Raw genomic sequence first — 23,317 nt, forward strand, 5'->3', positions numbered from 1 at the left:
GTGTCATTTCGTGCTACAGTCGTCATCAAAATAGTAGTGTATGAAGTGCTTATGTTTGAGAACACTGGAATGACTAACTAACCTGCACTCATCATTTTGATATGACCATGTTCTAATTTATTAGAACAAGATAATTATTAGAAAAAATGAATGTAACTGAATTGTCTCGAGACTGAAATCCCAAACAGAAAATGCTTTCTTTCACCACTACGTCATCAGCTGCTGTTTTATTTTGAGAAAGTCACCTCTCATAAGAAAGTCACCATATTCAAGGTATGTGTGATCCAAATGCTTTTTTGTGTGCTGTGCGGTATTTAGGTTATAAAAAAAAGCATCATATTATTAAACCAAGAGTCTAGGGTGTTTTATACTTTGGCAACCCCTGGTATGCATGCCAAAACTTCATTAAAAGGACATGTTTTGATGCATGATATATATAACCATTGCCACATAAAATCATTGCCATTTTCAGGTAAGTTGTGAATTTGCATGTGCAAAAGGTTTCTGATGTGTATTCTCTAATGTATATTTTGTAAATGTGAAAAATCTTGGTTAAGCAAAGCACATTTTAATTTGCACAAAAAATCAGCATCATTTGGCAACAAAATTTGTTGTGGTATGATCCTGTAATGATGAAGGGTGTGATAGAGTTTGGAGAAGTTGTTTTTTCTGTAACTAATTGCTATCAAACTAAGCTGATTATAGTATGACATCACAAGATGTCTTATGTTGATGTGTTGTTCCAACTGCGTTATGAATAGTGCCAATTAGGGTTCCTTCCCGGGAATGTCTCGACGGGATATTCCCGGGATTTCTCGACAATATTCCGTTCCCGAATCCCGGGAATTTTGATTTCACTTCCCGGGAATATGGCAACAAAGCAAAATAGATTAAGAAGTGAATAAATTTTCCTTTTTTTGCTTTTTTGGATCCTATGAATCAAAATGATGACCCTGTTTTGTGTTTTTCAATCAGTTTTATGGCGGAAACTTACACTATAAACGACGTTGGTACGCATTTGTAAGCACAACGTAAAAAATTTTTAGGGCGCAACCTAGCGGTACAAAAATTCTGTTTATTTTTTTTACGTTTTATAGCTTAACCTTGGCGAATGTGATATTACTTGACAGGAACTTGCTAAATTAAATGTTTGCGGGTGTAATAGACAAATTTTAGTCGTTTAAATAATGCAATTACGCACGAAAAAAATGACAATTTTTTTGTCGGGATCCCGGGAATCCCGGGAATTTTTTTTTTCATTTCCCGAATCCCGGGAAGTAAAAAATCCGGGAAATAGAGGAACCCTAGTGCCAATGACAATAATTTTAATGAATATAAAATCACCGAAATGTTTTTCAAGAAAATCTACAAAAATGTTGGGAATTGTTTTGAGAATTAAGCTTTATTGACTGGTATCTTTCTTGCTTCAGAATGTTGTGTGAACATAATGCTACTTATTTTTTAAGTAGATAAATAGCAGTTCTAAGCACCTTCAAAACTGTTTGTGCAGTAGCACACATGCTTGGGTCCCGCTATACTAGTCAGACAGACCAAGCAGGTTTAAAAGTGTTAGGTACAAATTGGGAACACTCCCCAGATTGCCCAGAACCGAAAATAGCTTACACCACTATGGCTTGGCCGACACATGGCGCTGTGCCACCCCTTCGGCAGCGATTAAACACCTTCGGTTGCCAAAAGCCTTTATAGCACCCTTAAACGGTTAGTTGCTGCGAGACAAAGACTTGTCGTGTGTGAACTCGAGGCCGCCAAATTGTGTCTGGTTGTTCATTTTCTGCCCAACCTTTGGTTCAAGAGTTCCTCTCCGGTCAAATTCGCGCCTCCGCCTGCTGATTTCCAAAAATACCTCACTTTGATTTGAGCGCTTGCACGCCATTCCTGGCGAACGCGTAGTTCCCGCTTTTCTCCTTGGTCGCTGTGCAGCGGTAGTAAACTCGCCACCATTTTCCGCTTTGTAAATTACTGTTAATATCGCGTGTATTCGTCTCCTGAACTTTCGGTTTTGTTCGGCCAATGTGAATGACTTTATAGAAGGCTATTATGTTGCACTTATTTGAGTAATACTGTTCGAAGGCCTGTGAATAAATTCCAATAGATTGCACGCCATTGTAATTGTATGCCGTTTTTTTTTCTTTCCCTTTGTTTGGTAGTACTCATGTCATTCTGCTACAACTCGACACGTGCAGTTAATTGCAGCATGACACGAGCATTTCCTAGCTCACTCTTAGAGTTCATTCGCGTTTTTGTGACAACGACCGCGCAAACAGAGCACGATCAACGTTAAGTCATGCGGGTTAGCTATTTCCTTTAAACAAACCACAAACCCTTACATGACCCGAGCGTGCTTCTGGGAATGTCACATCTCTGGTTTAAGGTTAACGAATTAAAAATGCATTGTCTATTGATCTGGTTTAAACCGGTATGCGCTTGTCAGAAGCAGTTTTGGAAATCACAACAGCCCCTGACGCGAAACATTTTTTTTGAATGGGGGTGTGGCGCACCTTTCATGCCACGCCCTCCCAGCGTTTCCAAAAATTCTGGTTTCCGAACAGCCCCACTCCCCCGTTGCAGCCACACGACAATTCCTGAGCGCACACCGCATTTCCCGAATTACAACGCGCGGCGATGACCTTCCACACTAACCTCCGCGTGACTCTTTACGTCACAATGAGCCGCGCGCTTTTCCGCTCGTTCGAAATATAGTCGACTGACGGTAGGGATAGGAAGGGGGCGTTGGTGCCGACACATTTGACTGTTTAATTGAGCCAAACACCTTTTAATTAGGGTGCGATTTGGAAGGAGTCCAACGTTTTCACCAGTAACTTTTGTAAAGTACAATGCAAGTAACGTGGTTAATGTTGTATTTATATACATTTTATTTGGATTTGCCCCGCAACCGCCAGTCAGACACCCCTGCTGTAATCTAACTCGTGAAAGAAAAATGTCGAAAATGCCCGCTGCCTATAATCATTGAATCAAAAATAACATTATAAATACTTAATAAGCTAAATTTTGGTTTTGGTGTGTTTTTGTGGTATTGAAAGTATTCAAGCTCAAAGTGATATTAAAATACTTGGTGTACAATTTATAAATTAAATTGCACAGAGATTTTAATGTTATTAGTAAACGTTATCACAACAAAATAGAGTTAGCTACCTGTGGAAAAAAATGCGTTTTATTACATTAGAAGGTCCTAATAATATATGTAAAATCAAATAGTTTAAAGATTTACTCCTCGTGGAGCGGAAGAAATCTGCAAATGGTATGATGTAGTCTAGTTGTGAGTGAATCAGTGTTGCACCATGACACCTGAAAAACGATCAGATTAATATTAATTTTTGTGTTTTTCAAAATCTGCCTTCATAATCCTTGTTCACTTGCCCTTTCTGGTGAATTTGCACACTGAGCGTCTTTTTCTCAATCCAGCAATTTTATCACAAACAAAACTTACCACAGAAAGTTAAAGTAAAACTACACGCACAATTTTGTCGTTTTTTCTCATTATATCGGCTTAAAAAATATTTCAAATTAATTCCTTTTTCTACCATACACAAATAACACAACGTAAACTTTAAAAATATTTGCAATTACAGTTCGTAATAAATATATAATTAAAAAACCTCAAACAAAAAAAAAACGCCTTTGTCATTACCAACTCAACGTTTGTGGTCATCTCACGGAGTCGGTCATTTTGTTTGTTGTTTGGCTTCACAGATGGCCTTGCTCAGCGTCGCGTGCGCGACAAAATGGAATTACTGAAACAAAAAGTGCAGGCAAAAAGGCAAATAGCATTTCAATAATGGACCCGGAGGGACGTAACTCAGACATACGTGACACGGACTTAAAAAACCTTGCCCCTGACCAAATTCGACGCCAGAACCAGCAATCACTTTGACTTGGTATCGATTTGCCATTTAGTTGTGTCAAAGCGGTGTTCGCATCACATAGGTCGCAGTCTTCAGCACACAAACAGCCAGTTTGACCTTTTTGTACTAAACTAAAACATACTGGGAGCCGCAAGTTAGCGGAGTCCGCATGTGTCAACAGCATCGACATCATTAAAACTCGCCAAACTTTCAGGTTCGTCAAAGCGCACCGTGAATGTTAAACCACGATATTATTTATTGTTTTGTCTTTAAATAATCTTCCGTGCCTGTGGAGTCCGAACAGAGGAATGAATGAGTCGCTCTCGGCTTTATTCAAGAGTGTGTAGCCGGCCATGGTGGTACACGCGTAAGCCAACCAGCGCCTTAAAAATACCGGCCATCGATCACCGAAGCACGTATGGTGCACCAATTTGTGGCACGAAAAGCAAGCCCGGTGAGAAGTCCAGACGTCTTGTAAACATCGAACCCAGCACCCGAAGCAGGTACACTGTATTTGTCTGTGCCATGAAAAGCAACCCCCAATTACAGCTTGTATATAATGAAGATCAGCATCTCAACTCGTTTGGGTCCGCGGACCCCCTGGCAATTAATTAACTCTGTGGGCCCCCACATTACCAATGAAAATTTGGAAGACCCTGTTTTGGTGATGTCCTCACCTCCCAAACTAACTTTATCGCTGAACGTATTGTTGTTATAAAAAGGACTGTCGGCCCACCTACATAGGTCGCTGTGGACCCTTAGTTGGGAAACCTTGATAAAGATAAACCTGATGCAATCATGTCATCTAGTTGCATTCAATTTAAACAACTTTTAGCGTTTCTGTGAAGTTCTACTAACAAGTTAAATCAGCTTGACCAGTTTTGTGATATCAGCGAGAGTCATTCCGAGCAATTCTGACGAAACACGTCTATCAGCTGAGATGTGCTTTGAACATGAGCATAAAATACACTTGGTCTTCTGCAGAATAATCCAATTTTGCCCGCAGGGATTTTCAGTTTTCAAAATTATTCAAAGGGTTTAGTTTACCTGCTGCGCTTTGAATAACGTGTGTTTCGGGTTGATTTCAGCGATGGGTCTACCTCACAAGCATGTAAGTTTCCAAACGCTCAATCGATGTCTTTCGGCTATTTGTTATATCACCCGATCCAACGACAACCTTTGACCCCGTGGCAACCCGCGTGCTCGACGCGTGAATCCGAATTTATTCGTGCCCAATACATGCTTCAGTCGTGAACGCGACCTTCTGTCAACATTCCACGGCCTCGTTTGCCCTCCCAGCATATAACCTGTCTTTGGTCCATGGAGTTCAACAGACGCAGCTTTTCAGCAATTCGTTGTCGCCTTTTCTGCAATGCGAGCGCGCGGAAATGGATTTTTTTTACTGTCTTGCAAATAGGCGCCATGGCGAAATTGACCTGTTAAGCTTTGGGATTACGTTTTTAGAGTGTTTTTGTGTGTTAGAATGTGTGTAACGTAACCATTGTCAGCGGTGAGTGTGTTCTGTAATTTTGTAACGTTGGCTCGGCGCTGGTTGATTCGTATAGACATCTTGGTCGTTTTTTGTGTCAGATCAGTCCAAAGCTACGTCGGCGTAATCGTGTCAATGTTTGATGTATGTGCGTTCTTGAAGATATGAACGCTTGATGAATCCCGAAAATCTACAGGTTCTATGTGGTCGTTTTATACTTTTCAGAAAAGTCCAATTACCTTCCCTAAAAGGGTCATTAACCTTTTTTAGCAAACCGCCTTTCGCTGATTGGCCGCAGGCGTTGTCCTGGTGACGACACTTGTTACTTTGCCCTTTGCCCGAGTATAGAGGTGATCTTGTCGAGACCGGCACGGTGGTTCGATCGTGTGGTTTGGATGTTGTAAAGGTTCTGTGTACACTTATACAAATCTCCGCGAGTTGTCGACCCCGGTTCCATCAACACCGAATAGCGGTAATACCTCGCTCTTACAGTTTTGTATCCCGTTATGCACTGGTCGTCACTGAGAACAAATCGACGGGATTCGCAACAGAGGATTCGCTTGCATATCCAGCTAAAGAAATCAGGAATATGTTTTATTAAACTACAGGTATGCGTGCGTATGCTTACTTGTAAAAATCACGCGATCGCAAGTTGTTAGCATACACAACTTACTGCATACGCGGTTACGACCACGTTATGTACTTGTTTCTCGACACGAAAGTTTTCAGTTTTCTTGTTTTTGATAATGTACTGTGACGATTGATTGAAAACAGTAATGCCAAAAGAATCGCAGTAATGCCGAACGCACAATTCCGTGTATGATTGCATACGTATTTGATTTGTCGCTTGGCATCAGGTCAACGCGGTTTAAGTACATGTCTGGGGCTCACGTCACCGATGTTATAGTGAGTCAAAGTGATTGTTACACTTCCTAATGGACGCCAACGGCATTACCAACAAAGTTGTAGATTGCAGATAAATATTCGTTTACTTTAAATATAGTTTTAAATGGATTTAAATGCATACCACTGTATTGTCTGGGCACTGACAGATGTTAATTTTCAAAGAAACAGCTCATTAAAATCAAAATGGTTGTCAGACCGCAAAAACTTCGATAATACTCAAGTAAAGTAAAATATGAAGTTTCCACCTGTGTCACGCACAACAAGTGGCGTTGGAAAAAGGTCGATTTTGGAACGAAAATATTGAATGTCAAGTAAAGAGTTTCCCCGGTGGTCAAGGTCGATTGTTTTCCGATTGTTTTTTTAACTTAAAAAAACTGGCAATTCAAGGATGAAAAATTGTACCCGGTTATTTTTATCGCAAATGTTTATAAACGACAAACACGCCATCTGCCCGACGAACGCACCCCAAGCAAACTTGACACTCAACTTCCGTGCCGCGCACTATCTTTATGTCGTCATCGACCTCGAGTGACGTCATTAGCGACCGCGCTCCCTGTTTTGTATACCGGAGGCTGGTGCGGCGTCAGTAAATTGGCCGCTTCCCTCCTGTGTCCTTAGAAAGGGGAGAAATTGACCTTGAAAGTTCACTGTCTGAGATCATTCGGGTCAAGGGCGACCGCAACCCGTTGTTTAGTCCCACAAGTTGCGAAAGTTGGTGTCAAACTACTGGAACGCTGACATTACTGAAGCTGAAATGTGCCTTTTAGTTAAGCCTGCTTTGTTAAGAATGCCGTTATGTCTGTATTTGAATCATTCTCAAGTGATATAAACCCGTTTTCACGAAATCACGTCATTTCGAGTTATCTATTCAAATTTACTTCACATCAACACTTACCCCAAACCACACTAAATAAAATCATTTTAAATATTTAAAAAATTAATATTCGATTTATCGGAAATTCATTTCACCGTATTTGTGTAAAAGTTACTTTACATTGATGTTAAGATGGTCAGCTAAATGGCGACTGTAATGTGGATCAAAATAAATATCCACAATGAGTGACAAAAGCGTGCTTTTAGATTTCCACATCCTGAAGCTTTTGTCCCAATCTGCCTGAACCTTAAAGTAGTTTACGAGTGACTGCAATACGTAAACAATAGTGTTATTTCTGGCGTGCCTAAAGCTGACCAACATGCTAGAGTCACTGTAATGTGGCAAAGATTCTTCGGAAAACTTCGCTTAAACGCAAAACGACGCCCAAAGTGCCGCTAAAAGCGACGTGGTACAACCATTACAGGATTACACCGGGTTCGTGATCAATTTCTTCGTACACCGCGCGAGGAAGCATGCAAATTGGCAGGGCGAACGGTTAGGAGTCTACAGTCGTCACCGCAGTCGCGCTCTGCCATTGCGCATTTCAAAAATATCGCGCCTGACATGTTTGTGGGGTCATTCGTACGCGACCTGGTGTCACTTGGAGGATGACACACGCTACGCCCTGCTGGCTTGCGCGTGTACGCCTCATGAAATATATCGGCTTCTACTGCAGTTTTGTAACTTCAATTTGTTTGAGAAGAGTTTTGCAGTGGTGAGTTGAAATTTTATGATTTCATTTTGCGTCTTTCTCCTCAGTTCATTTGTTTCCTGTCGTGAATGATTTTGCTTGCAAAATTCAAATCATGTTTATTTTGCCCAGAAAAAAACAACAACGCAGATGAACAATGCAAAAAAGAAACAGAATTAGTCAAAAGTCCTTACACCAAAGTTAATCCTAGTCCACAGTATCTAAAAAAGTACGGGAACGGAGAATCCACTAATAAAAGTACAGTATGTCAGAAAAAAACATCAACCTAAATTGTGACGCCGTCTCAAGCCATTCCTCCGATTTATCATCATACAGGAAAGTTGCGTAACTAGTCTCGCTCATGCGTTTCCTTCATACAAGAGAGTTACGTAATATCGTAATGGGCAAAGTACCGCAATTTATTCTAATATGTGATCAGGACTAAGGTTTCATATTATTTCAAATAATCTCGCTGTGACATTTGTTACAAATGTACGGAGAAGTTCCCGGAAGTGGTTTAATTACGCAACGTGAGGTAGAAACAACAGTAACTTCACGTTGTCAGCGTTTTCTTGTAGCAATTAACTCATCTATCTGGACATACGCGCCCAACAAGCACAAACATTTCAATATTAAAAAAGTTTTTTTTGAGCTCCTTTCAATTTTTGCAAGACCGAGCCTGAAAGGAAGTTTCCCCTACACGTTTCCGAATGTTTTTTCAGCTCCCTTCTAACAAGCACCGCCTGCGCCGACGTCGAAAATTGCCTTTTGCCCTCGTCTTCCGCCGTCTACACGCCATCAAATCGATATGACCCTACGACGCCCTTTGCTTAGCCGAGCAGTCGAAAGGTCGACGCTCCGTGCTTTCGTTGCTCGCGTATTAATGACATGAGTTCGGTTGAGGTCCAGCAAAGGTTAGACACGCGCTTGGGTATTGATCTACTTCGGGTTAAACACACAGGCGCGGGCCCCACTGAGAAGGTCACGGATTCTGCTTTGCTTTGCTCGCGAGGCAGGCAAACGAGATGCTATCTTCCCCTTTCTTGCTCGCGACCTGACATGGTACGGGAAGTTATGTCAACATGAGGATGTTTTTGTGATGGTCCGCAACTTGTGGTAGTGATGGGGTAATGTCGTTTGCACGGTTCGGACAGTGTGGCAAAGTTCATTAAATGTTCAACGTATAGGAGTGGCGTAACTGGGCGAATGTAATGAATTTATGAGAGAACGGTGGTGTAGAAGTGCCTCACTTTTCATAGCGATGCTGTTCGAGTGTCGTGTGGCATATTTGTGTAGGTGTGTATGAATGCAAGGAGACAAGTGAACTGATTCAATTGACGACGTTTTGTTTTGTGACTTACGGGCCTGGTGTAAGAAGTTGAGAAAGTTTTCTTGGCAAAACAATTTGACGAAGTGACGATATTATGCCAGATTACTGTGTTTAGGTTTTATAATCTGGTAGAGTCTGTCATAAAGTAAGTTAGTACCAGTGTTTGCTTGATTTGCTATCTGCATGTCGAATGCTTACCAGCTGGATTTTTCCCATATTATGCCTGGAGTACTTTTCAAGTGGAGGAAGCTTTTGGAACTAGAGCAAAAAATGTCCAGCGAAAAGAGGTTCAAAAATGAATGCCTTTCATTGCTTCCTTTTTACCACTAATAATTTGCATTTTTAAAGTGTAAGATTTAGGAAACTGTATTATCTGTTGATAAATGGCAAAAGGTTGCATGATTGCCTGTGTAGAAATAAATACATCTAAAAAACGCTTTTGTTTGTGAAATATTTGATGATTGTTGGTAAGAAGGTTTTATTTTGAGAAAAAAAGAAATGCTTATAAAAGGACCATGTTCCACGTTCATGTTTACTCGTCACTAATATGATTAAAATAATAGAATAAACGTCGATAAATCTTCAATCTGCAGTTTTAAAAAGGGGAAGGTGGCCTCAAACCTCGTTCATTTGCTAAAATATGCTAGTTGTACCAACAGTATGTTTATTTTGTACATATATTTGCGAAAATCATTTTCTTGTTCTTTTTCTTCAGACAGAAAGAGATTTGTTTGAAACAAATGTTCACATGATGTTTAAACACTTTAATATGATTACTTTAGTTGCTTTGTGTAGTGTCTAACCTTAGGAACTTTTTGTTTTTGACAGTCATTTTTGGTAAATCTGTTAATAACACACTAAGGGTCTATGATGATGAACATCCATAGCACTAGTGCTTTTCAAACCTACTATCAAATGTTTCACAGAATGTCGAAAATGCTCAGCGCCAATCTTCAGCCAGTTTCAGAATCTGAAAACAACTCGGAGGATGATGGACATGTTGCTATGGCTACCGAGGTATAGTATAAACGTAATTTGTGGAGAAAAATTTTAAATTTGGAAGCCATTTTGTTTGACTCCATATTGACACCTTCCGTTGTTTTATGTATTTGTTCCACACGTTCAATCCAAATGTACTTTGGGTTGTATAGCGGCATGTTTGCAATCAAAACCATGGACAGTAAGGTATACTAAACGAATCGTACCGCTAATTCCAAACACAAGTAGTAGAAAAACTGATTTTTACTGTCGACTAGTGCGGCGGTAACTTATTTCAATACAACATGTTGCACGGAATTCGCGACAGAATTCCAATGACATCGTCGTAAGGCTCTGCCTTTCTCATAATGCTCCTGTGCGTTACAAAGATGCCCTCCATTATGAACTCACCTTGTATTTAGGGCGAAATCCAGTGCGAAGAGAAATTGTATTTGCTGCAAAGCGATTCCGACGGAAACGGGTCTGACGGCAACGTCTTGTCGTCGGTGAAAATGCAGACAACGAGACCTCGTAAGTTGTTTTCATTCGTTGGATAACTGCCGACAGTATTTATACGCACATGTTGTAAGTATCCAATGTCCCAGGAATATGCTCAAAATTCTGCACGAAGGCCGTCAGATCGTGATTCATAGTCGCTTTTTTACGTTTAACTTTGACGGCTGGAAACCTGTTCCCTCGTTTAACCGTGCCAGGATAATGAACGACATGGGCCTCTTGTTTCTTAATTTAATTATTGTTCACTTCCTGTTGCCCTGTCGCTATAATGTGGCCGATGAAAAAAGAGGAACTCATTCCGATAAAACCCGCTAATGCCGATTTTTGCGATCAACGTACATGTTTCACAAACATTCTTTGCAGTAATGTTGTGTATGTTAAGAAATAAGGCATCGCAGCAATAATTTTGCGACCGAAGACAACGTGTTAGAAAGGTTTACAAGCGTATCCAATGTGAAGGTGTAAGTGCACATTGCACAGTCCTGTTTTAGTTCGAATTACTTCAGTACCTACTTTGGATACGCTTGCAACCCTTTCTAGCATGTTGCCTATGGACGCAAAAATTATGCTGTGTTGTTACTTCAGTACTTTTGAAATATTTCAGTTCCAATCTTTTCCGAAAAGCCCACTTCATCCGTGCTTTTAAGGCATGTCTTTAATTCGTTTATTTTGTTTATCGCCATTGCATAAATTTTACGCATAAACACTGCAATCTTATGACGTTGCGCAGCCCCAATAAAACGCAGTGATCATCTCGAGCCCAAAATCATGTCGTCATCCCCGACAACCCAACGTACGATCTCTTCCCTGATGGGCGGCCATCTTGTTGGAGGCAACCACACGTCACCCGGTGCACAGGTTAGTAATGATGACAATTGCAGCACGTTTTTTACGGAAAATATATGACGGTTGCTAACGCTGATGGTTGCTAAAAGGTATTACTTATAAATGTAATTTCTGACAAAATCCCAACCTTTTACCACAAATGTTTTTTTATTTTATGTGAATAACATTTTGTCATTCCATGCAAAATTGCAAACTGTCAAAAACAAAACTGATCGCAGAACTCATAAGCTGCACAGGTACTGGCACGCATTTAGTACTTTGGTCACAACAAAGCTTATCAGTTTACCCAACCAACTCAAGGGAATGCCCTACTTCGGGCAAGGCAAACCGATACTTTGTAAAACCTCCATTTTTTCGTTGAAACGCTGATTTGTTGTTTGTGACTCCAATATCTCGGAACAGTTTGTAGTGTCGAGTTTAAGGTTGTCAATCTTTGTACACTTTGTAGGCTTTTCGAAATGGTGATTTGGACGACGACAAAATGTACCTTATTCATACGGACGGGGACACGGGAGGGGACGACTCTATGCTTGCTGCTGTTAAAATGCACAACAACGATTCTGGTGAGTTTGAAACCGGACATTCCTTTAAAATGGCGACCAAGCATTTTTACAGAACCATTGTTTCAACATTTTTACTGCGTAAACGTCGGTGACGTTTCAATCTACTTGATTTTTAATTTAAAATTGTTTAAATTAAAAAAAGTGACGTTTCTCACGATCACAATTTATTTCATGTCTGATCGTGTGGGTAGCAACTATACAAGAACCCGCGAACAACATAAACTAAATATTTTATTGGATTCTACTTCTCATTTTATTTTATGGAATAAAGTTAATTGAACAGGAGCACTATATAACAACTAGTTTAAAACATATCACATACAAATATTGAGTGCTTTACAAATTTTCTGCAAAAAAAAATATTTTTGATCATATGCAGTTCACACAATTGCTTCAAATCGGCCGCCCCTCGGTCACCGCGAAAACGACGTCATGGTGACGTCATCCTCCCCTCAGCGTCACTCAACGTCGCTAGGTGGCGCTTCGATGATCGGAAGCAACCATACCGCCACCACACAAGTTCTTACCCTGGATCAGTTAACGCCTGAAAAGCTGATTGAACTTCAATCCAAAGGTCTCCTGCAGGTATGGGAAATGCATAGAGCAGTGGTTCTTGACCAGTGTTAGATTAAAAGGTTGTAGGCAGGTAATTAGTCGACACTGAAATATACAAAAGTAGTTGGAAAAGAAATGTTATGTTTTTTATTCACTGTGTGTCGTACACTTATTGGCAATTGTTCATACCATGTGGTCGTTGAGAACCGCTGATATAGAACGTATCTGGTCGAACTTTAAGGTGTGGCAGATAAACACAGCATAAACAAAAGTTCACGTAAGTTACAACTCCCAATATCGCAGCATCGGTGGGAGCACACAGTACATGGGGTTTGCATGCTAGACGCACGTTATTTGCTGTTGGTGTGACGCAATACGTTTTGCGCGCGAAAGTAGGATTGTTTCGAAACTGGTCACGTTGTAAGCCTCGTTCAGTTGCCCACGAAGTATTTTGACAAACACCTCAACGAAATTGCCGCTGATAGCAAGCATCATAAAATGCAAGTGAGTGCAGGGCGAAAGAGATAGGCAAAAAACACGGACTCGGAGACTATAGCTGATGTCGCTTTCACTCTTTTCATGACAACAATGCGGAGAAATTAATAGTGTCAAGTCAAATAAAAGGCGTCCAATTGTAAAATGGCCGCCTCATGCAATTTTTCAATATGAAGGGGTCAAATTACCGTTGCCAGGAAACTGTGTGCGATTTGTCGCCCCCACAATTTGACCAAGACCTAAAACAAGCGACTCCTTATGCACTTGAAATAAGCTAATGGCGTTACTTCCTGGAATGCGCTTTTACGTCAGTGTGTGTATAGTGACGTCATTGGTTGTCGTAAAGGAGCCCGTTTGGGGAGGGGCGAACGTTAAGTAAATGTGACCTTTGGTTTTGATCGGCTGACATGTTTGGTGAATTTGTGACGCAGCATTTTGGGCGTGGAGTTGAACTTTTATCAAGGTAACAATATTTGACAAGTCAACTTGCGTCGATCAAGTTGATCTCGTTATACTTTGCAGACTTTCTCCTTATTGTACTGCTCCAATTTCGGTTTAGAAAGATTATTTCTGTTTTTAGTATTTCTCTGGGGATTTATTTGAACAAAACGCGCTGCTGATGTCGGTCTGTTCATAACACAAACGTTAAAAAATCAGAACATAATCTTTTTGTTCCCACAAAATTTCACAGCAAGGCACTGTAAAAAGGTTTGTCCGCTTTAGCAGTCTTGCTAACATGATGTGTTTTATGTCGCGAACTCGAATGCCCATTGTCGGGTTATATATATCGTAGGTATTAAACTCAACAATACCCCAAAGAAATTAGAAATTGCAGGAACAACATTACAAAAATTCGTCGTTAACAAACTGGACCCAGGTGTAAAACACACCTAATTTTTTAAATCATTGTAATTTTCACTAAGTTTTCCTTTAACGCGACGCATTATTTTCTACAGTTTCCCTTTAAATCCCGGTTACGTTGTAGATCTCGCCGATGGCGGGGCCCACGGCTTCTTCATTCATCTTCACTGCCCGAGGAAGCGGACCAGCCACCCACCCTCTCCACATAGCATCTGCCGAACCCTACAATACGCCAATCGCCAAGCAGTCCCACTCCGAGTCAGCGCTCGATATCGTCCGGGATTTGTGCGTAGTTTGCGGCGACCGTGCCTCGGGTGAGTCGATGTCCTCCGGTATTTACGCGGCCCGGTAAATGTCAGATTTGTTTTGAATTTCTCGCTTGCTCGTGTACATTGGAGGAAACACTAAACAAAAAAATTAGCATTAAAATTTTGGGTGGCGCAGTAGAAAAAATCAATTTTTTTGCAGAACCACTGCCGATTTGAAAGGTCATGATATTAATCACGTCGGGTGAATGACCTTTTTGTTGGACATAATTTGTTTGTTTGTGCGAACCACACACAGTGTGCCACATGTCCATAAATTTTAATAAGATTAGCTCGTATTAATGTAGAAACCAACACCGTTTGGCGTGGATCTTTAATGCACAGTTTCATAAATATGAAAGTTTCGGCGATTGTGATTGGATTAAATTTTTATTTTAATTCACACGAAAACTGGAATGGAATTTCCTGTCCCATTTCACCATAATCAATTTCCCTGCGAAAAAAACAACTCGTTGAAACGTTGTTTGATGTCGTTGTGGGTTTTTTGCAAACCAACCCAATAAACATATGAAAAATGTCGCCATCTTTTTCGTGCCACACTCGCAAAAACGCACTTCTGCATTATAATCGTGATAAATCGATTGGCAATATTGTTTGTGTTGTTTCTGCAAACACCGACAAACAGTGAACAGCGATACTGTTTGCGTTGTAACTAAGCGTTTTTTTTTTACTTCAGAAACAAACGTGTGCCAAGATGAACCTAAACACTTTTATTTTGCATTGTCTAAAAAAATCTCCAGGGCCCTGCAGTATCACGTTTTTTCTTGTAGCGAGAAAAACATTCACGTAAAACCAGTGAGCTATGATCGCAAGAAAATACATTAATTATCTTTCGCAAAACCACATTCAGGTTTTTCCTGGAATCCCTTGCAGTTCGTCAAATGTCAATTTCGCGAAGAGTCGAAGTTGCCTCGCGGTAGCCCGTGACACGAGGTGAACCGGCAGTGGATGACCGCATGTTAGCCCCGTCCGAGGTCATCCGCGGTTGACCTCGGGTAAACTGCGGTGCGTCTAAAAGTCGTTCGCGGTTCGTGTTGGAGTTATGAACTATTAGAAAAGGGCGTTTGCTGTGTTGCACTCTTATGCACTGCTTTGACATATCTTTTCGCTACGATTCGGATTAGCTCAGAATAATAAAAACACTGAACACCATTAAGCGTAAAAACCAGAGCTGTGGGTGGAAATGGTAGATTGGGATGCTTTAAGTTTGTATGCTGTAATATAAGCCTCTAAAATAACACAAGCTGTCTAATATAACCAGTGGAGTTTCAGGGCTCTTGAGAAACCTTTTACCACTGATTTCTGATAATATGTTACTGCAATTACAGCTGAAAATTTGTTCATTTTTTAATTCGTACTGAATTTGATGAAGTATGTTTGAAAAACCTAAATAATTTTTCAGTGGCCAGCATTTGCTAAGCAGAAATGCTAAATTTTTTCCAAATGCAAACCGTCGTAATAGCCACAGAGCCTGGGAAGCTGATTTCAAACAATAGTATACACGTGCAGTTTGCGTCTAATTTGCATTTGAACTTCTTGCTTTTGTTCGCCTAACCTTTATTAAAATACACTGATATGAGAAAAAGTTCCTCGTAGCGTTTTTAATTAAAGTTTGAGTTAAATGAAATTTTGTTGCAATATAGTATTCCGCTCATTGAAAGCTTACGCTCACCATTGGAAACTCCCAAGCACAAAAAAATGGCTTTCTTGCTGATATAATTTTTTATATCCATATAAAAACAAATTCTTTCCTAAAACAATCTTTGCAATTGGGTCTTAAATTGATAAATTTGCTTCGAATATATACTGAGAATTTTTCTTGACCATGAATAACCGCGTTTTTCGATATGACGAGACTTAAGTCATGAAATGTGTGGCCCCGCTCTGTTTGTTGTTTTACCACCGATCTAGATCGCCTGCGATCGTTCATCATTCAGCGGCACAAAAAACAACACTGTGCAACATTCCCAAACGTTAGCTCAACCGCCGACAATAATAAACGTCAATGCTGAAGGATGTTTGCGATGCTAATCCTATCAAAAAACCCACTTGCACCCTCGGTAACCCTCAAACGTCATGTTATGAACGCAGTATGCCAGAAATGTTTTTCTCGCGCTATTTTCGGCGGAGGTCAAGCGCCAGTCGCATCCTCTTCAAGTGCAAGGACAACAATGCATAAATGCTGTTACCTGGCCTTCAATAGAGGCGTCGTTGTATTTGCTTTAGTAAGATTTTTGTCCCACTTGTGTTTCGTCATTAACTCTTATTTTTATTCGTTGTTAAAAAAAGGTTAAAATAAATTGAGTCGTATAAATGTAAAAAAATATCTAGATAAAATGCGTCAATTCCAGCAATCAGAAACTCAAAATTGTAGTTTAATTAAAATGTTATCGTCTTGCTTATAGCGAAAAGATGACGTATAAAACAATCAGTTAAATCAACGTGACCGCTCAGATTCCCCCGCAAATCACCGACGTGATCGCAATTATCCTTTGTGCATACAGGGCGTCATTACGGTGCGAAAAGTTGCGAAGGTTGCAAGGGTTTTTTCAAACGGAGCATTCGCAAGAAGCTGATGTACACCTGCCGCGGAAGCAAGGACTGCTCTGTGAACAAAACGCACCGCAACCGATGCCAATACTGCCGTCTCCAGAAATGCCTGGTTATGGGCATGAAATCTGACTGTGAGTTCGTGTTTGTTGTAGATCTGCTACATTGCTTCCCAAACTTTGGGACTTTGATGGATCGAAAGAATTCATTACCACACAAAGTGCAACATTCAGTTGCATGATTGCATAAAGTACGCCCCTCTGGGGTTTTCCAATCGTTTCATTACAATTAAATTGTTGAAATAAAATATCAAAATATTGCTGTCAATCAAGCACGAGGGGTAACTTGAATTTTCGACCAGTTAAAGGGGTCGTAAGCGAAAAAGTGAGAATTCCTGGTCTAGGAGTTATACAGGCCGTTGGCACAACTGAACTATAGACACTAACTGATTACTTTATATAAAGATATATAAAATGTCCCCACCCCAATTTTCATAAAGCTATCCACATTTGTAGCAAGTTGGAATTTTCGCACCAGATTCCATTTGTTCGAATCCTAACGCGTTTGGCAGCCTCGGATATACCAACAAGGTCTAAATACTGAAAAAAACGTTATTTCCTGCCACGCTGTTACTCAGTGCACAAAAATCACGCTCTTATTTGTTCATCCTTCTGTGAGTAACTATATGTGTAATATATACTGTGTGAGGTAGATGGCCACTGTTTTGACCTAATAATATATCTCATGAGTGAAGCTGGGTGTGACGATCGCAGACCATCTTGCCTGCCCAACGGTCAGGCCAATGACTTTGTGGTGACACCGTCATCCGTTGGGCAGCTCACATAATATACACTATCGGCTCCTTATTGGTTATATGTAATTTATAAAGCCTGGTAAAATTTTTTTTTATTATTTTTTGTGCAATATGTTTCATTCTTCCCGTTCGGTTTAGCTGTACAGTGCGAACGCTCACCCCTGCAGAAGCATATGGAGGAGAACAGCCGTTTGTCGGCCGCCATGGGTTCCGGCGACTTGACGATGTACCAGAGACCCCGAAAAGGACATGTTCCATTTGAAGGGTGAGTAGTTTGTTCCGGAAGCTCTAAATTTAGTTACACGTCCTCTACGAACGACCGTGCGACGGTCAAATAGGGTTGAATTATATCTGCGTGGGTTTTATTTATAAATAATACACGACGAAATTGTGTTGTCTGTGGGCTTGTTTGGTGAAAAAAAATTTCCATGCGACAAAATTGTTCCGCCTATTTATTTGTTTAAGTCATGAAGCAAGCTTGCATGTTGAATCTGTGATTTGGCAAAATCGTCGTTGACCTTAATTTGTACAAACGTTTGTGACCATTGTAAAAGTAATATTTAATTATATTGGTTATAGATCGACGACGCTTGACTTCATGGATAAGCAAAATCAGGTTTGTCCACTTTGCTTAGTTTTCTGATTTTTACAACTACCTTGTTTGTCCAAACTCTACGTAATTAAATACGTTTGTCAGAACTCATTTCAAAAGAATAAATAATTTAAATATCCGCCAAACCAATTTGATACCTTCTTAACAATTTTCCGGTCTGTTTATATGAAGCTTAAAATTTCCAGGGCAGTTTTCCGTCACGCTCATGCCACAGTACAGCACCCCAGTACCTTAGAAGGATAAATTTATGAGCATTTAAAAAGATAATCAACAGAGAAAACTGCCAAAATTAAAAAAAAAAAATAATTTACCAAAAAAATACCACTTGCATAAGGAATAATCTTTTTTTACGGAAAAGTTTTAGGAAACACTGATTACATACGTCACTCACAGGGGAACCTCAGTACGTTGGCCAGTGTTGTGTCAACCATGGCTCATCTCAGCAAATCTGGAGTTGTTGACGCGGAGCGATTCTCGCGACCCGATCTCGATGAAAATGGCGTCAATGAAAAAGCAGAAGACTCCGCAAAGTAAACATAAAATCACAACGCAGTTAAAATTGCGACAATTTAACTCATAGGCAAAGCTTTTGTTAATTGCTATTTCGGTAAGGGCTCATGCATTTCCGTTCGGTGAAATCCAGCCATCATAGGCACGGTTGTCATTTGTGCGACCTTTCAAAGGGTGGTTTAAGGTTGAAAAACATTTCCAAAAAATTAATTTAATTTTAAAATTTTTAATGAACTGAGACAACACAAAAATAACGACACCGGTTTAAAACTGAAAACATTTCTTAAAAGTAAGGACTGTGGAACTTCTCCTTTAGAACAATCAGCAATAATTAAAAAGGACGGTATGGCAACCCTTCTTATAGGACTCGGTACATGCTGTAGAGAATTGTACGTTTTTAGCGATTCATTTTTCCATACTCTTGATACTTCACTTCAAATGAAATGCAACAATTCCTGTGGTTCGCATTTACCTTGAAAACTCGCTTTCAAACAATTTTATCCGCGCAAAAGCTTTCTGACCTTGATGGGAAGAAACCCGAAATAAAAAAGTAAATTCGAAAGTTTTCTTAAAGATTCTCGTATGTATTCCAGAGTGTTGAACAACCTCAACGATACGCTGAGACGTTGTACGTCATGCAGCAGTCACGTGGAACCGTCGTCTGCCCAAATTCAAACTCCCGTTCTGGATTTCGAGGTAAACTTTGCACACAACACTCATACCAAAAAAATTGCCGAATCGTTTTATTCTGTCGGCTTTGAAAAATGTCAGTGAATGTGTAGAAGCAAGTGACCTGCAAATAATGTCAGTATTTAAACTTATCAGATATCATAGGTGACTGCAAGACCATCTTAAGGTCACTAAACGGCACTGATAAGATATGGTATGCAAACAGTGATATTGTCTGCATTATTTATCAATATTAGGCAACGTAAAAACATATTATTGGATTGGTTTTACTACTGCGCTTGTGATTTTAGTTTCAAATTCCTATTTTTTCGCTGGCGGTCCGTCTCAGGACAAAAATGTGTGGTAAAGTAGTACATATTGATGCTTTCATCCCACAGGGCCCGTTAATGACAGAAGCCAACTTTAACTTTGACCTCACCATGCCTAGTCCATCATCCGGGACACCAAATGTGCATTATATCTGCGAGTCTGCGTCGAGGCTACTTTTCCTGTCTGCGCAGTGGGCCAGATCAATTTTTGCATTCCAACTTTTACGGTATGGGGCCTTCTTGACTTTAACTATAACGCAGACTTTTTCAACCTTGTGATACTTAAGGATTTTTCGTATTTTAATGGTAATTCTAGTGACAAAAAAGTTGGTTCTTGCAAATAACATAGATGTGTGCCATTCACGCTATTTTGTGTCGCAAAATCACTTGTGGAGCTCAGCCCATCAGAAAACCTTGGTAATTCTGACAGTAACATTGTCGAAATCATTAACAGAATACATTGCAAGGTCATATCGTTGCACGAGATGACACGGGGTTAACCACAAACCGCTGTGAGATTTGTCACATTGAGCCAGTTAATTGTATATTTGGTACAATGATAAAGACATGTTTCTGTATTTTTGAAATTGCATCTTAAAGTGCTCCAGATTGTCTGCTCGAAATGTTGTTCATGAAAATACCATGTGGCCTATTCCACCACATGAAAATCCATTTTTTTCCGAATTTACAAGCTGGCATATTTATCATCTAACACCAGGACTCCACCTGGAGTTAAGCAGCTCCTTCCCACATTAAAAAAGGAGCGCGTTCGTTTCCAATATACTGTAGCGACATATATTATAATTAGGGGCTGTACTTTCGCGGGTTATGTTAATTTCTGCGCGCGCTGCCATTTTCGGCACCCACCCCACCCTAACATACACAGCAAAAACACTCAAGTCTTTTTTTAACAGAGCTGAATGTCACACGACATTATTGCGGGATTGTTGGCACGAACTCTTCACGTTGGGTCTTGCCCAGTGTGCCAGGAATATGAATCTCAACCAGGTCCTCACCACAGTGCTGAAACACATGCGGAACAACTTCCAACAAGGTGACTTTACGTGGCGTGTTTTATTCTCACGTGAAGTTGTGAGCATTGTTCGCATGACAGCGGTAAAAATGTATCCAGGCGAATATATATTTCACCACGAAGAGAATAAAGAGAAAACAAACATAAACCAAATAATTTCACAAAAAATGACGTTCTGCATGAGACAAATAAATGTAGATTGTATTTCACCGGTGGTCGATGCCGGACATTCGCCACAATGTATAAGCAGTAGGGCAAATTAGTTTTTAAAGTCAACCACAGCAGACAGCACGGATACCTAAATGTCTCATCAGTGCGGCTATGGTGTGACTTACAACGATCTTGTCAGCCAGCAAGAGTTTTACTTTGTGGTGACTATACCGCCGCCATTAACCATTGGGTACTAACTTAGCTGCACTGATGAATCGTTTAAGGTCGAAACAGAGGCCCTGTCTGCAGGTCACTATAAAGTACGCCACAATCTTTGCATTGTTTAACTTCAACAGGCAACTTGTCGGTGAGCCGGGTTCAGCGGGTCATCGAACACATCAATAAACTGCAAGAGTTGGTTGCGCGCATGCAGCGACTCGAAGTCGATCAGCGCGAGTTCGCCTACCTAAAGTCGCTCGTGCTTTTCAGTCCCGGTAAGTCTCACCATATTAGCGGTTGAATTCTTTCATACTGTTGGGGCCTGGAACGGCAACAAATCTGCAACTCATTGGTATTATTGTGCTCCTGCGCAAAATGACGTGTCCGCGCTCTACGGAGTATTCAATCAGACCGGTTGAAGGCAAACCCACTTACAACTTTGGTTTGTTGTAACCGAAGGGCCTTCAAGTCATTTAAAGTTCAATCGTTATAAATATACCCACTGTCGCTTTTGGGTAATTCAGTGGATCACAACCTTTCATCAGCCCGCGGTCCACCTTTAATTGCATATTTTTTGCGGACCGTGTTGAAATATTTTTGACAATTTTTTGCCACATGAGATTTCTTTTTATGTAGATGTATTTTACGGTGAGCAACTTTTCCAACTCTTAAGACATATTATTAATTAGTGCGCGTTCACACGAACAGACTTTACAACTGATATACGCATGGTGACAGGCTTTGCGGCCCATTCAGCACTGCTTTAAATAATCATATTTCGTATGGTTATCCTTTAGACGTCGCCTCATTTCTAATCGATCTTTTATTGTAATTAGATCATGTGAAAGCTGCGCATCGGCCCCAGGTTCACCGATTCCAATCACGAACTATCACGGAGCTTCGTGATCACCACGCGAAACAATTTCCAGAAGAGCAGGACAGGTAAAATACCTTGGCGCGAATCGACCAGATTCTTTAAAAAAAAATAGATCTACAGACAAGCCGCTAAACTCTGAGTAATGTAGTAAATAATCAGTGTTACAAGTGGCTACACGAAAAAGCAGCTTGCCCACCCAATAACGCCGAGCTGTTGTGAGAATGGGCAATTCCCGTTGGTAGGAATCGAATTTACCGTTGGTTTATCATCTTCCAGGATCTGTAGTCTCCTCCTGATCCTTCCGACTCTCCGGTCTCTTTCTCCTGCTCTCACGGAGGAGCTCTTCTTCGCCGGACTCATTGGAAACGTGCAGATCGACTCCATCATCCCGTATATCCTCCGCATGGAGACATCGGAGTTCGCAGGAGGATCTCTGTCATCCGAGTCCTCCCGCGCAAAAGGAGAGAACGAGGAGGTTTTCGTGCACGACACGAACTCGGATAGCGACGGAGGAGGAGGCCGCGACTTCCCCGCCTCCGTGATGATCCACGATCCCCGTTACGTCCTCGAAGGACCTTCGGAAGACCACATGCTCCCTGTGGATGCTCCATCTATCGAGACTTCTTCTTGAGTGAATGTTATTCTAGTTCGACATTCGCTTGGCGCTGTTTCAAACCATGATGTCGTGAGGGATATTTTGATTTTTCTGGGACTATGATGCAGCATATATAGGTAGGGTGGCAAAAAAAAGGAAGTCAAACCGAGCCTCTCGGTACAAGTTGATGTGCCGTGTAATGCCCCGTTGTGCTCTTCTCCTGCCAAGTTCAATACTTTAAGGGACACTTTATATCCACTGCTGAAAATTGAAAGCGAAGAATGCCGAGTAGAAAATTGTTGCCATCACGCTTAACTTAACACGGTCAGGTTGCTTTGTGTAGCAAAACAGAATGTCTCTCGTTTAAGGGCGCATTCCACTGAAAAAGTAGTTGATTGTTTTCGCATAATACGCACATTCTACACAAACCAACCCCTGTTATCGCGAGTTTTGCACCGCTTACGTCGGCGTCAAAACGTCTACGTGCTGCTTCAATCGATCGTGTACATTCTATCACTTCTAGTACCTTTCCCTGTTGTCAATTCTATCCATGTTACGCTGTGCTGAAGCATCGCTGCACCCGCGTCATGCGATCGATGTTGACGTTTTCGCAAAATAAAACTAGTGATCTGAAATCTTTGTGA

The 23,317-nt window shown here is 40.7% G+C and overlaps 1 protein-coding gene across 2 annotated transcripts; it reads left to right on the forward strand.

Annotated features, from left to right (window-relative positions):
- The first annotated feature begins 128 nt into the window (after positions 1–128).
- LOC145914454 (orphan steroid hormone receptor 2-like) lies at positions 129–23,298 on the forward strand. 2 transcript variants are annotated; one of them, XM_083002293.1, is made up of 17 exons: positions 129–273; positions 10,101–10,191; positions 10,575–10,683; positions 11,399–11,526; positions 11,963–12,077; positions 12,457–12,662; positions 14,113–14,302; positions 16,819–16,998; positions 17,817–17,943; positions 18,258–18,294; positions 18,685–18,821; positions 19,395–19,497; positions 19,869–20,026; positions 20,714–20,853; positions 21,339–21,476; positions 22,038–22,143; positions 22,355–23,298. In XM_083002293.1, the coding sequence occupies exons 2-17, from the start codon at positions 10,102–10,104 to the stop codon at positions 22,707–22,709; spliced, it is 2,319 nt and encodes a 772-aa protein (XP_082858419.1). In that variant the 5' UTR covers positions 129–273; position 10,101; the 3' UTR covers positions 22,710–23,298. The 2 variants fall into 2 exon arrangements, with proteins under 2 accessions (XP_082858419.1, XP_082858414.1); XM_083002288.1 differs by lacking the exon at positions 129–273 and adding an exon at positions 9,334–9,461.
- Positions 23,299–23,317: the final 19 nt, after the last annotated feature.

The sequence above is a fragment of the Ascidia mentula genome, chromosome 1 (assembly GCF_947561715.1).
Source record: "Ascidia mentula chromosome 1, kaAscMent1.1, whole genome shotgun sequence".
Taxonomy (NCBI): Eukaryota; Metazoa; Chordata; class Ascidiacea; order Phlebobranchia; family Ascidiidae; genus Ascidia; species Ascidia mentula.

What these genes read in the sequence shown, in the direction of transcription:
- LOC145914454 (XM_083002288.1), top strand. Translation starts at nt 9,358, where the DNA reads ATGTCGAATGCTTACCAGCTGGATTTTTCCCATATTATGCCTGGAGTA. An exon ending in GCGGAACAACTTCCAACAAG is followed by an intron (nt 20,854 to 21,338) that starts GTGACTTTACGT and finishes TAACTTCAACAG; the next exon opens with GCAACTTGTCGGTGAGCCGG. An exon ending in TTTCCAGAAGAGCAGGACAG is followed by an intron (nt 22,144 to 22,354) that starts GTAAAATACCTT and finishes ATCATCTTCCAG; the next exon opens with GATCTGTAGTCTCCTCCTGA.